The sequence below is a fragment of the Haliotis rubra genome, unplaced genomic scaffold (genome assembly GCF_003918875.1).
Source record: "Haliotis rubra isolate DU_JTF1 unplaced genomic scaffold, ASM391887v1 Scf162, whole genome shotgun sequence".
Classification (NCBI taxonomy): domain Eukaryota; kingdom Metazoa; phylum Mollusca; class Gastropoda; order Lepetellida; family Haliotidae; genus Haliotis; species Haliotis rubra.
The window spans coordinates 406,995-422,257 of record NW_025765581.1 but is presented as its reverse complement, the minus strand read 5'-3'; the positions used below and the strand labels follow the sequence as shown (position 1 = coordinate 422,257).

The 15,263-nt window shown below is 38.0% G+C and overlaps 1 protein-coding gene across 1 annotated transcript in view; it reads left to right on the top strand.

Annotated features, from left to right (window-relative positions):
• The window catches only part of LOC124271652 (sodium- and chloride-dependent transporter XTRP3-like), an 80,846-nt gene that overhangs the window by 51,585 nt on the left and 13,998 nt on the right, over positions 1–15,263 (top strand). The window contains exon 4 of the mRNA XM_046706801.1: positions 3,324–3,374. Coding sequence (XP_046562757.1) covers positions 3,324–3,374 — 51 coding nt within the window. The remainder of the gene's footprint in view (positions 1–3,323; positions 3,375–15,263) is intronic.

Below are 15,263 nucleotides of genomic sequence, written 5' to 3'. Positions count from 1 at the left end.
TCTGACCTTTCTGAAAGTAGTTCGCAAGGAGGATTACATTGGAATCCCAGACAACCGGAGCCATCATGTTGCAGCTGATGAAACAGATTCAGCCTTACTCGGAGGAGACGTTTGCTGTTACCTCTGATTCGGGCGTTGTTTGGGTCTGTGGTTGATAGTGGTAATTCCAAGGCTACAATTTGAATATCAAGACGTTCAACAAAATGAGCTGGATCTGCTGAGAAAGGGCAGAAATTTTCAAAGGAGATGATGAACCTGAAGCCTTGCTCATCAGGAGTCAGGAGCTCAGAAGCTTTGGAACCCAACGAACTGTACATTTGGTCATGCCAAGTTCATCAGAATGCTCTCAGATCGTTCATGACAGATGTCTACTTTACTGGATAGGTTGCGTGTGGTGTTTCATCGTTCATCCACAATCATATCATGTATTTTATCGACATTTTCCTGTGTGATGGCAGTTGAATGTCTTTTGGTTTTTTATCATCTTCGAGACTCTTTCTCTTACCCTCATGAACTCAGCTTCCCATCTCTTAGCAATGGCACAGGGAGGAACACCATGTCGACATTTGTGGTAGCTGGGGTTATCCCTTTCTGTTGATGACAGCGGGGTAGTCAATTTTGTCCATCAGCATAGAATACCCCGTAAATTTGTGCCTAAACAAATATGCTGCCTGGTTGTCTTTTTATCCCAGTGCAGTCTGTAAGTGGAAAGTGGAAAGTATTTTACGTTCACCCTGTGAAAATCGTTTTCAGACACCAACAGACTAATTCATCTGTAGGAGTCGTGGTACTCATAAATAATGTATATAGTTCCAGAGTGTCATTTTAAGGGAAGACCAGCTAATAGTGCTTCGTCTGAGAAACATCACTTATCTATTCTGAGACCAAATTAGCTGTTCCGGTGTGTCTGCCATTTAGATCGTTCTTTTCAGAAGAAAAGTGGAGGCCATATGACACATGCCTGTAGTGTATTCCCTCGGTTGGAAAAGCAAATAGACAATTTGACATTAGAAATCATGATCGATGAGTAACTCTAAAAGGAGAAATGAACATATATGGACACTTGCATGAAAGGGCATTTTGGTTTGAGGGAGTGGCATTTATAGTCCGTTTGGCTCAAAAGCGGACCGATGAATTACAATCTAACTCGAAAACTAATAAACATAAAATACTCAATGAAACGCTGATCATAATCACTCCTGATCACTCCTCCCCCGTAACAAACAGTGAACTGTGTCAATATTTTGATGATAGTTTGTTAAACAACTTTTCTATTTTTAAGACAAAAAATCTTCAAAACCTCACAAACCTTTTGAGACAAAAGGACTATAACATATTGCACCACGAATAATCATGAAATATAACGTGCCACGTGTTTACACACCTGATAAACTTTCTATTAATATGAATGATATTACTGTCTATGTATTTATTCATCCATTCATTCTCTCAGTCACTAGTTTTTAATATTTCTTTAATTTGTTACTGAAAGATTAGTATTCCCGATGGTGATTGTGGTTGTGTTGATGATGATCATTATCATCATGATTATGCTGCTGCTGCTGCTGCTGCTGATGATGATGATGACTTGATTAGCTACACAGTCTTCCAATAAGTTCATGATGACATACCTTATGACACATTCAAAGACCATCTCTCTTCTCTGCCTTCGGTTCTCGAAAGGCATAAAAACTTACGATTTTGTTCCCAGTCCACCAATAGGATAGCGAAAGTACTTCTAAGTAATATATTATATCACTTACACCCTCGGTTGACACAACATCTATTTACATTGTTTGTTATATTGTTCTCAGACAGATGATATGTATATCACTTACACCCTCGGTTGACACAACATCTATTTACATTGTTTATGTTATGTGGTTCAGGGAAGTAACGTGTCTCTGGAACGTGATGAATCGTTCATTCGACATTGTTTCCATTGATCATGGACACTGTCGTCAGATGCTGTGTTTCCACTGTGTATGAAAGCAGCTGCAAGAAGGAGATTAATACAGTAGACCACCCACTGCCTTTCGATTTAGATTAATCATATTTATATATGGATTCATCTTTCACTGCAGGCTATTATTGATGCTAAATGAAAGAAAACACATTATTCGGCATGTTTTTGTTAGCCAAGTTGAAACCACGTCAAGTTCATTTCACATCATGTGATACGATCAATGCGGTGAAATAATATTTAGATTAAAGCAAAGAACAATGTTCTTATTCGTAAAGCGTTGATGTACAATGCAGCTCGTATATTATCTAGTATTTACACCTCCCACGTTTGATCTAGTTTGAACCGATTTGTTATTTACGATGTAGAATTAGATATACAAGAATGTACAGAAATCCCTGCAAGACAGAGGAATATGTTTCTCATCTATTGTTGTCGTTTTTATTGGCAAGAATATTTCGTTGCTAAAGATGGCGGTAGGTAGACTTGCTGTCAAATTCATCGCTATTAAAGTGCAATATCCACATTAACCATTTTATCAGCGCATTGTTTCTTGAATATTTTATGTTTATGCATGCAAAATGTTCGCTTTTTATGAATATAATTAAACACTGGTTAAACAATAAATTATGTTTTATGTATGTCAATTAATATGTTCTAGACACAAGAATTTATATCCACCCAAAATATAAACCATATGTGTTTCGTTTATACGCATAAGGTGCTTTCGTTAACACCTTGTTGTTGGAATCATTCATGGAGAAACATATATACATATATGCCTGCCCGTTCTCTCCGCTCCCAGAATCAACATCTTCTCTCAGTTCCCCAAGTTCGTCTGAAACACTTTGGCCATAGGTCATTCAAATTTGCAGCACCAACCCTATGGAACAGTCTTCCTACTCCCATAAAAAATGCTTCATCCTTAGAAGCATTCAAATCGGGACTCAAAACCTTCCTCTTCAAAAAAGTCTACAACCTATAACTGCGAAATATTCTCATGGTCATTTTGACGAATTGTCATATCTTCCTCTTGGACTCTAGTGACTCTTTTTATATGTAGCGCTTTGAGCATGCTCTGGATGGACTATGGCGCATAAGAAATATCCATTTATTATTATTATTATTATTACATATGTCATGGTTACCTGATGAAGGTCCAACTGAACCAATTTATGGCATGCTTGGCATATGATACTGTGCAAGTTTCTTTTGTGAGTAAGTGTGCCAGAACCATTTGATGTTAAGCAACAGGTATGCTTCGTAAAATACACCATTGTTTTCGTTAAGACTTGAGTGCCAGAATCGGTCCTTGTTATCGCTACGAACACTGGTTCTTCAATGTCTACTCTTATTTCAGAGACCCCAAGACCATCTACGTCCTTGACACCCACGAAGATCATTACTTCGAGTAAGTATATCATTCTTTTTGTGGCCATTTATCAATTATGTTGATCAATCTAACTAAAAAGAGGTTTCAAAGCTCGAACATATTTCTTGGACGTCATTCGCTACTTCAGAATGAAAACATCATTTTCACCTTCAACCGATTCGGTAAATGCAATATTAGGTTGTTTGACTGACGAGTCAAGCACTTGATTGTCTAATCTGACAACACATGACATACTTTTTCTGCAAATTGTATGAGTGTCGGATGTTACAGTTAAGGCAAAACATGCTTGCCGTTTCTGCTGTCGTTTGAGGTCATGGCGTATTTTTGGTGATCTGTTTATTTAATTTTCACCTGAATTTTGCCTTTTGCCCAAAGGAAATCATGTTCTCTAGAGTTTGACATTACGATTTATATACTACGTTATTTCATTAGTAGTAAAGTATTTTTCTTGTAATAGTGAAATAAGAAATACAGTAGAGGTGTGACGATACAGAAACTTCACTATACGATACTTATCACAATATCTTGGAACGATACGAATCAATTCGATGCACGTCACGATATGCTATCTTTAGTTATTTTCTTTCAAAACGTATATTTTAATAGCAAGTAACAGCGTAAATTTTGACCTAACCGTCAATTTCTATTAAAAATTAACAATTTTAAAGTCAACGATACATATCACGATGCGAAAAAATATCGTTATATTTATCGTCAGAAAAAGAATCACGATTATCGATACTACGATATATCGTCACAGCTCTAAAATAAAGCAAAAGCGTTACATAATGTGTGCAATTGCACGATGCTCTAGACATGCGACGACGTCGTGTGTGTCAACAAACGCCTCTGGATGAAACATCTCAATGACTGGTGTTATCATCTGATCCGTCGGGGTTGACATGATACTCAATCTATGGACCCACCGAGGCTGACCACCGATTCTGGTAGTCGCCTTGCCAATACATGTTGATGGCCTAGTTGGGACACAGACTTAAACTGCCAAATTTATGAAGATTTCCTTCGCTCTCGCGAACACCAGGTACCATCACTGATTTTATGTGAACCGTATAGTGATTGCCGCTGTTTTGCCCTTTTGAATATGTTACGGCGGACATTCGAGTCTAATTATTCTCTGAAGCTGACATTTTGCGTCTCCAATAAACGCCAATCTCTACTCTGATTCCATACCTCGCTGTTTAACATCTGTCAACACTGAGTTTACGTTGACCACCTCTATATGTTAGAAGGATCTGTTCCTTCGTAGTGTATATTTAAGACCTTGGCAAAGCAATTATCTACCACTCCATAAAAAGACCTACTCAGACAGAAGCCTGCTTCACCCTTCTGAAACTATAAGCAGTGTTCAAAGAACGTCATAGGTATATGGCGGCTCCAGATATAGGAGGCCAAATCTAATATGATCAGCTGTCAACTATATTAAAGAAAAAAAATGGCTTCAGTTTTGTATCATACTGATTCCGAAATTCAGTTTGTGCTAATGAAAACTCGAAAACAAGAGTTGATGTAACCCATTTTGAGTGCACTTGTCGCAGCACTCGGGATGCTTGAAACATTCACAACATCGAGAACTTATATTCGTGAAAACAGCATTAATATTTAAAAAGTGTTTTGATTCAGCCTTGTCACAAACATTGTGTTTCCAAAACACCACAGATATTGTACCAAATTACAACATTGCTAGCAAAATATTTATGGTTTTATTGGGAATAGTTGAGTTAAGAAAAATTCTGAAGTGTCTGAGAGTGCTATGTGAGGACTCCTAACTGGTTGGTGTCTTTGAGAGTAAATCTAAGAATAAGATGTTTTATAAATATAACTTAAGAAATTTCTTAAAGTTAAGCGTGAAACCTAAATAATTCTATAAAATTCCTATAGTTAAGAATTCTTAAGCACTCGAAGAATTATTATAAATACGGCCCCGGGTGTGTACTTTCTTATGTACGTGAGTATATATATTCTAGCTTGGTAGTTTCTCCTTTTGGAGATATGATCGTCAGATCTGCTCGTTCGAGTGCATTGCTCACTCATATTCAAACGCCGGGACCATGACTGGCTGATTAAAACATTGATTAAAATCTAAATGCCTTCAGATGTTCACACTGCGTAATTCATAGGAGTGAAAAAACTGATTTCAATAAAGCAATAGGTATATGAACATCTTTGTGCATGTGTTTGATCGCACCAAGGGAAAATATGTTTGAAAGAGTTACACAGTGTCACTACTTACGGCCACTGGCGCCGCCATGTAGCTGGAATATTGCTGAGCGTGGCGTAAAACTACCCTCACTCACTCACTACGACCCCTGACTTAAGGCTGTATTTCCACACCATACCATAACGATATGGAGCAGTATCCGTCACCTGCACCGACACAAAATAAGATTAAATACCATGGTTTATAATGGTTATAAGACTGATTTTATTGTCATAATTCAGTGATAGATGTCACTCTTTATACGAATTGCAAAGACATTCCCTTCAAAATCACGCGTTTTAACAGAAAATGCATTCTTCGTCACGAGAACGCCATAATTGGCTGTGATATAGTGGCACTACAAAGGCTGCTGTAAATTGCATTGGTGTATATTTGAAGACCTTGGCATATCAATTATCTACCACTCCATATGAAGACCTACTCAGACAGAAGCCAGATTCACCCTTCTGAAACTATAAGCAGTGTTCCAAGGGACGTCATAGGTATATGGCGGCACCAGATATAAGAGGCCAAATCTAATATGAGATGGTAGGAGTATTATCGTTGATTGAATCTGTTGGAATTGCTCATCTGAACAATATCATTCCAGACTTTTGGACTATTGGAGTCTTGCCATTGAAATGTCCCACAGGAACATTTTGACACTTGTTTCATTTACGACAATGGGGATCAATAACGAGAGATGGTTAAAACAATTTTTTTGCACATGCTATTACTTATTCTGTTCAAAACAATATTTTTTAAAGAATCAGATCTGTGTACATTTGCAATTGTAATGGAAAATATCCGATTTCGTTATTTGGACATCCTTATTCATCACACGCAATGAAACTCTAATTGGTTGAATTTTGTGTTTATGGTTTGATGTATAAATGAATACTTATGTACATTCTCAGAAAATGTGCACTGGAAACTCCCGGGTGACCATATTCCACTAATATCAAATTCATCATAGCTGTCAAGGCGTTCTGTTGTCTCTTATAAGACCTTGAGATTGATAGGAATTAGAAGCAGTCTGAGAAGAGACTATCTTGTTCGTCTTACAAATCTGCGACCTGTCTGGCTTCACGTGGGGATCTACTTTTACTTACATCACAAATCCATTATGCTGTCATTTAATCTTGAATAGGCCGACAGTGCCTGATTAGGAAACGAAATGTCAGGCCCTGTCTCCATGTACGTGTCTCAGTGACTGATGACCCTTCTAAAACTAGATTACAAGAATGAGATCAATACGAACTGTGAGGAAGTGATCTTGAATAAATACGTTCATAGGTAATGTTATTTTGATCAAGATATTGGTTGTGGTAATGTGAAATATTCACAACATTTCTAATTAAGATCGCTCTGTGTTTCTATGATTAGCATTTCATTACTCATATTTGGGCTTCTCTGAAACACAAAATGCTGATAGTGCTGAAGGTCTTTAAAGACATGCTTTTGATGGTACTATTTGTCAGGCTGGGTGCCGTTGTGCAAAACAACATTAGCACTACGCCAGTCGTAAGTCTATGTCAAGGTATGGGAGTTACGATCACCTTAGCTTTAAGATAGCTTTGTACAATGACACCCTGTGGCCTTATTCTCGAAACGTCTGTAGCCCTAAGAGTTCTTAACTTTACCCAATGTGTTAAGAATGGACTTAAGAAGTTCGTAGGGCTACGAACGTTTCGAGAACAGCTAGCCAGGTATATAAGTTCTGGTCTGTTTGATAAAACATCTTCGTACTTTTTATGTTTGTCCAAATATGCCAAAAGTGTCTAGAATCTACTTTAATGGTTGTTTCCTTGTCTTAATATTTTGCCAATATTAATCAATTGCAGTTTCTGAGAACATTGCCTGATGACATGGTTAGTTTGAAATAAGTTCCCTCTTTATGAGAGACACTTTCAATGACATTAGGTCATGTATGTGGACATGTTCAGGGGTGGAAATAACCCATTGCCTGACGTCCGAGTCCAGTGTTTTTTCTATCGGGCAAGCAAATTTGTGTATCATGCTGTACCGGTGTCCAGTTGACTTTCCAATGTTAATTATGCTGTTTATTTAAGAAATCAACAAGAAAATAGGCCGGTATAGTGGAAAAATTATCAGGGCAAGTGATTTTACATGTGCCACTGTACCGGAGTACACTAGCAATTTTAAATTTATTTCCACCCCTGATGTTGTGAGAAACGGTTTTCACAATCTGGCATTTAAAACAATGATGTAATTTACAACAATTCTTTAATGTGGCTGGAAACAGTTCCAGCGGCGTATAGTCGACCATTTTGACGAGAGAAACAGATGTAATTGTTCAGACAACACCAGAACGACATCATGCGGATGCTGGCAAACCAGTCGTCTCTATCGCACCATCGCCACATTTCATGATAACAAACCGCATGGCACCGAGGTATAAACATTGGCATTTCCATGTCGTGCACAGAATGATTACCATGAACACAATAATGTATCGGGGACACATTTTCCATACAAACACTTGTACGTTTTTCCTGAAATGGATGAGAGTTGCACTGTATGTGCAATGAAGCACTTGCCATGCTTTATTATTACGATCGTTTATCTAACGGAGATAAAGTGTAATAATGATACATTTCAAGACCATCAGAATGCTATTGTCATGGCAACTTGTTTTATCACAACATTAGTGACATTATTTACCACTTCATGTGAAATAATGGCCACCCACGTCATAACGGATGGTTTAAGCGGACATTCTATTTGGGTTTTAGGAACTGTGCTCAGCAAATTCGTGACACATGTCATTTCAGAGGGAAAGTATTTTTATGAACGAGATTTAAAAGCATTCTAGGAACTGCAATTATTGAATGTTTTCTGTTTAAGGACAGTAACTCTGACAAACTACTCACCGTGGGCATCCGCAAATGCATCGTTATTAATTCAACGTAAACAATTTTCTGGAACCGATCATCCCAAAAAGAAATACAAATACATTTTTATCATTGCAAATAGAATTATAGAGATCGAGGGACATCTATTGCATGGGTTTTATATTTGAGTGATTTGATTTCGATTTGTGTTTGCGATGAATACCAGTGGATAACGTTTCTCGAACACCTGGTATCAATTTTATAGTGCCGGATTCATACAAGATACTCTGCTCCTAAGCCAAAGAAAGTCTTAAGGTCTTATTTTCATCTATTTACGTATATGCTCGCGAAGATCCGGGTTAGAGTTGTTCTTTAGCTACCCATGTTTGTCGTAAGACAATGGGATCCGGTGGTCAGGCTCGCTGACTTGGTTGATCATCATATCCCAATTGCGTAGAGCAATGCTTATGATGGCAATCGCTGGATTGTCTGGTTCTGACTCGATTGTTTACCAACCGCGTCGTACAGCTGAAATACTGCTGAATGGACGTTAAACATATACTCATGATATAGTCAGAACTGTACAATCGACTCACCATTTAGCAGAGATTTGATCTGCATATGGAGAGGCTTTTGTCGTTTGGATGGAATATTGCTGAATGCAGCGTTGAAAGACAAAGACATGATATCTACTTAAAGGTTTGTACCACGTCCTCATGTACCTCTGTTAGGTAATTAGATGTTCTATTTCCTTGTTAGATGCTAGTTTACCAGTTTACCCTTTACAGCAATAGTTAAGTAGAACATACTTATCTCCCCTTGCCAAACGTGTGCTTATCGTATTATAACATTGCAAGATTTATTATAATTATCAATTTATCAATTTCAAATATATTCTATTACCTGATACTTTTACATCCTCAATCTAGTTAAGTAACATCGTTGATAGAACCTGCAGAATTATTCTCACTTTAACATTCACGCCGTCGGACAACCAGGCAACCGGGCAAGCGACTCTGGTAGATTATTAAATGTTAAATCGCTGCTCTTTGCGTCCCAAACATACGGCACTTGGTGTAGGGGCTAAGACGCTCTAGTCACAACTGACCAAACCAGGACGATTAACAAAGGAAGTCAACACGAACTGTAACACTTCTGCTGCATGTATGATTGGCCGTTAGCGGACTTTCTCTCTACTGTAACAGAGCTAGAACTACTATGGTATCCCTTAAAGACATCAACTTCATCTGCATGGTATTCGAACGTGTAGAGCATTTGGACTCACAGAGAAATGTTACTGTAAAGACTGATGTATGTAATTTCACACGTTTCAAACCATTTTACGAAGACGGAACTCCCGACAGGTTATTACTTTGGATTTCTATAAGAATCCCTCGTGTGACGATTCGATGCAGAATCAATATTAAGCAATCACCTATCTGTGATCCCACACAGTCTATCCCAGCTCGTGTTATGTGTATGCTTATACAACGTTCTCAACTTCAATCCAATTCCTCTGCAAGAACCAATACAATTTACTTTACTAGACCATGTAAGAATTTTCCCAAATCTTCAGACTGAAAAGTGTCTTTATTTCAGAAAGTGATATTAGACTGTCAGTTTTGTGAGATTCTCATCTGATCGATTCGACTTGGTCCAACTTGTGGATTCATGTTGCGTGATATGAAAAACGTCAATCAAATGTCTTCGTTGCAGTGCATCGGCCTTCTCATAATGAAACATTCAGACAATTACAATTTTTATTTGGGAAGGGAAGTTAACGGTTTGGTTGGTTTCAAGAAAATAATTGGATTGGCTTCCTCGGTATTTCAGATTTGGAGATGTTTTGCCAAACTGTAACAGTTTTGTAACTTGATATTATATCGTTTGGGAAAATGCTGTTTACTCAAGGCATGCCTGGTTTCTAGAAATAACCCGGTTGTTATGAGAGTTATAACTGCCTTTGCAGTGTTATGTTTTTCTGAAGCAAGTTTGGAAATGCCACTCAAATGTTTAAGAGACGACCCAGAAGCTGACTTCAGTTCCAGGTTATGCTCATGCGTAATGCATGACTATCATCTTTCGTTTTGATTCTAAAAACTAAACAAAGCTGCTTCCAATGGTATTGTTATTCAAATTAGTTTTAAAAAATAGCATTTTTATATTTTTTTAGTTAAATGAAAATGTATACAAAATGGTACACATGTATATCAACCTAGAATCACAAAACAGCTGTATGTATAACACGTTGAATGTTTGGTTAGGGAACAAATATTCTGGCATCTTGCTTTCGAAGACGTATACAACGGTTTGGTAACATTATTTAAACCCGTGAAAATCCTGGTTGGAACTGTTCTTTAGTAACCCATGCTTGTCGTAAGAGACGACTAACGGGATCGGGTGGTTAGGTTCGCTGACTTGGTTGACGGGTCTAGGCAAACTGCCCCCGGACAACTGCCCACCGGACAACTGCCCCTTCGACACTGCCCCTGGCTATCTGCCCCCGTCCATTGTGCCCTCAGGACAACTGCCCCTGGGTTAATTGCCCCGGACAACTGCCCCCATCATATCAAAACACACAAAACAAAAAGTAATAGTTTTAAATGTTTAGTTTACAGCACTATGTAATACAACACAACATATCAATCTTCAGATTCACTTAGAGCTCATTTTTCAAAAAGTTCATAAATATCAATTCACTTAAAAGGACAGATTGTGGGAGATGGCTCTTAAAAATTCCAAAATGTCCATAGAGTTATATTTCTCAACCACACGTGCAAGTCTTTTGGCACTGTCACGGGAGGCTTTTCGTTTAATAAATCCTATCAAGATGGGGGGGGGGGTCAGTTTTAGTTTTGAGGGGGGCACTTAGCCTAGGGGCAGTTGTCCGGGAGGCACAATGGACGGGGGGCGGATAGCCAGGGGGCAGTTGTCCGGGGGGCAGTTAGCTGATACCTTGGTTGACACATGTCATACTTCGAGTGTATGAATACATGAGATCATCTCTTACACACAGTTTCATTTCAATCGGGTTTCTGTCGTGGTTGCAATGTTCGATAATGCTAATTTCCTTGTAGGCATTTTGAAGCGAAAGTTGATGATCCATTACTATCCAACGTTATTTTTTTACACGCATGACTAGTCATGTAAATTTCACTGAAATGTGTTTCCTGGTGAAATGGACATGAATCGATATCTTCCAAAGGGAGTCAGTCTCATGTAAATTTCGACATAGAGATGAAAGGGACACTTGAAATCATCTGTAATAGGCGTGGTGCGATGTGATATCATTTGATTCGCAGCACTAGTCATTATATTCCAACCGAGTATACGGTCATCATGACATTTCAGTTAGATCATGCTCGATGGCTTAGGAACAGGAACATAACTGTTAGTAATTTTCCGTATTATTTAACAATTCTAAACTCGGGCAGAGATTTTATTACATTTCCATTTGGTCTTTGAAAGGATTTAGTGATGAAATAAAGGAAGTGTCTGTTTATTATGTGACATTTTTAATGATTATTCTCATTGATAGTGCATTGGTAAGAAGTGTATGACCTGTGAAGATCGGGTTTAGAATGTTGAAGTAAGACTGACTAACGAAGTTGTCAGGCTCACTGACTTGGTTGTGTATGATATCGTCTCTCAACTGCGTATATCGATGCTCATGATGTCAATCACTGGGTTGTCTGAATATTGCTGAATATTGTTCCTTGTACCCTCCAAGCGATTTATATTTGTAAGGTTGTAGCCATTTACAAACAAGAATACAGTTCTGAAAATAATGAAGTCATGCCTCAACATATCACCTATCATCGGTGTGAAATGGCCGGCTACCATGTCGCCATTTGGCTTTTCCTCATGATGTATATCCGCATAGCAAGTGAACACATAGTCTCATGAAATATTGAATACATTTTCCAAACCCAAACCCCCAAAGATGATACCACACAGTGGCTCACATATAAATTGGCGTTATTTGTCTTTATTGTGAACAAAGTATGTTATGATGATGGATTCTGTTGGAACATATTTTGATGTATACTGTCATGGAAGTGGTAGGAATTGGTTCAGCGGTTCCATGGCATCAATGCTCGAGGTGTTATATCATCTGCTGTGAGTCTTGTGTTGAGAACCACGGTTAGGTTATATCAATTTGCGTCTCAGTCTAGCCAATTTGTTTCCGGTGTTTCTGATTACATTCCTCTTTGATCTGCCAACCCCCTCCAGGTAGAAGAGCCACATTAGGGACGTCTAGTTTCAACTTTAAAGTTGCAAACCCTTCAAACAAGGGTCTTTCTATCACATATTGTCTTCATCTTTTGCAATAGAATGCGTTTTCAAAAGATAAAGACCAACACCATAAGTCCATCATTTGTCATTCCTGCTTGACCATTGAACAAGAATCTGCATCGTACTCATGAAATAAATAAGTTGTTATCGATAAAGTTTATCTATATTGTACTTCCCAGCTTATACAATGTCACTCGAAGAACTCATAAGAAAATCAGTTTTCAACTGAGGATGGAATTCCTCGCTTGTATTCAGAGCTGGAGTTAATGACATCGCCATCTTTGATATTTCATTTGTGAACACCATTGTGTCGAACATATGGTTGTTTCGAAGGAAAAACTTGAACACCTGCGTACTGCTTGTGTGGAGTCGCTGATAACTCGAAGTATTCACAGAGGTCCTTCGACGGTGTTTGACACAACGGTGTTGCCTTTCCTTTAATGTATAATAATAATAAGTCATCTTCTATGGCGCACAGTCTCCAAACACTAAGTGATTGCTCGTGGCGCTTTATCAGAATTTGACTCTTATTACCCCGGATAACCCAAGCTGCCTGTTAGGCGCTAGAAAGTTGTAGTCACGTGACTTTATCTAACCGGGTACCCATTTTCTGCTGGGTGAACAGAGGCAAATTTGAACAAACTCACTTGCCTAAGATGAGACCACATGTATCACATGTGCTTCGTTATGGGGCAGGACTGAAACTAGAAACTCTCAGGAGTCAAGCTGCCAAACACGTTCACCCATCCAAGAACTGTCCGAGCTCGACGTTGCTTAACTTCACTGATATAAATGATATAAATAATAATATAAAAATATATTTTCTTACTTTTTCCCCTGCAGACATAAACAACATTAACTGAAATAACATAAAACGGTCTAGACGACGCTTACTATCGACAAAGACTAAATTCTTTTTTGGTTTCAACTTACCACAAAATATGAACTCTGCGGTTTAAGTTTGTATGTGCCCATGTACAAAAATCTGTCTTTGTTGAACACACGCACCTGCTTCAGCATTAAGTTTATACTTCTTACCTCTTAAAAAACTATATAAATTTGCAGGGGGGTGGGGGGTGGGGGGGTTTACAGTTAATCGTATCCTTGTGACAGGTTTAACATGAAAGTAGATAGGATGAAGACAAGTAGCCTAGAGTAGATTTGCAGCAAGCATGATTATATAGCTGACGTCAAATGAAACAAAAACTGCCTCTTGACGTATACAGTTCACGTACATTCCACTACCTATTTCTGTGATAAACTTCTTAAATAACGATTAAAATGTTACGAGCTATGACGTTAAACATGGTAAAAGTCTGACTCATATGCTACATGAAACCCCCAAAATAACCAGCCTTGATCGCACAACGAAACATATTTCACCGGTTGCAAAGGAAAGATCCAACCCTATAATATATATTACATTCTTAAAAGCGGCTGTCTTTTGTTTCTTCAAACATCTGTGGTCACATAAAAAGAAAACTCTGCGAGTTAGAAGAAAATACCTTCTTTTAAATTTTTAATATAGTTTCTGAATCTTTATATGAGCTAGTGTTTCATCACGCATTAAATTATTCAGAGTGTCAAAAGAGGGATTTTAAAAAGCGCTTATCATCTTCTTGTAACTTTGTTTAGAACACTCAAATTAAGGTTTAAAATTAGGTATTAAACCATCTAAGTGTTAAGAAACTTGAAACATCCTGGCAAATGTTTCTGCATCTGAAAAGAAAATTACTTGCTGCAAGACGTTTGGCGCCGCGTAGTTGCAGTGGGTTCTTTCTGCGGAGCTGTGTGTCCTTTTTGTTGAGGGCAATTGTGCTATCAATCTTCTGAGACTGGTCTTCTCGATTAGTCGAGCTGCCAAATTGTGAATTTACTCCTTAAGGCCTCAGGGTAAAACAGACGGGTTTTAGTGACACAATCAATTGATATTCCCTAATGTTAAAGGTCTTTCGTTTACGCGATAGATTTCCACCATGTTCTTGAATATATCACCATGGAATGAGGGGCGTGTGTTCAAGAAGGACTGGTTTCTGATTGACCGAGGATGGGGCACTTGTTGATCAAGTGTTCCTTGCTTCAGTCTTATCTAGGTTCTGGTTTCAATCAAAACATAATGAATATAAAAGGCACATGTCACGTCCTTGTGTCACACACAGCCCAGGAACACCAAACGTACGTGACCTTGTCTTCATCTTGTGTTCCTTTTAACACATCGACCTCGCCTACCATTAAACTATCGATTTTGATATTTCAAAGGTGTTGAAAAATTGAATCGCAATAAATGATCACAGAAGGTAAACATAAAACCAATTCTATATATAAAAACACATTGTTTGAGGTTTGCAAAAAAAAATTAAAATGTTTGATCATTTTGTTGAAGTTTGATAAAAAAAACTTGAATCGCAAACGTTTACATCTAGAATTTACAGAACTAAGCTTCTGTAATAAAAAATGACTACATAAGATTTAAAAAATCAATAAATCATATCAAAACACATTGTTTGAGATGTGCAAAGAACAAAAAAAGTTTGATCA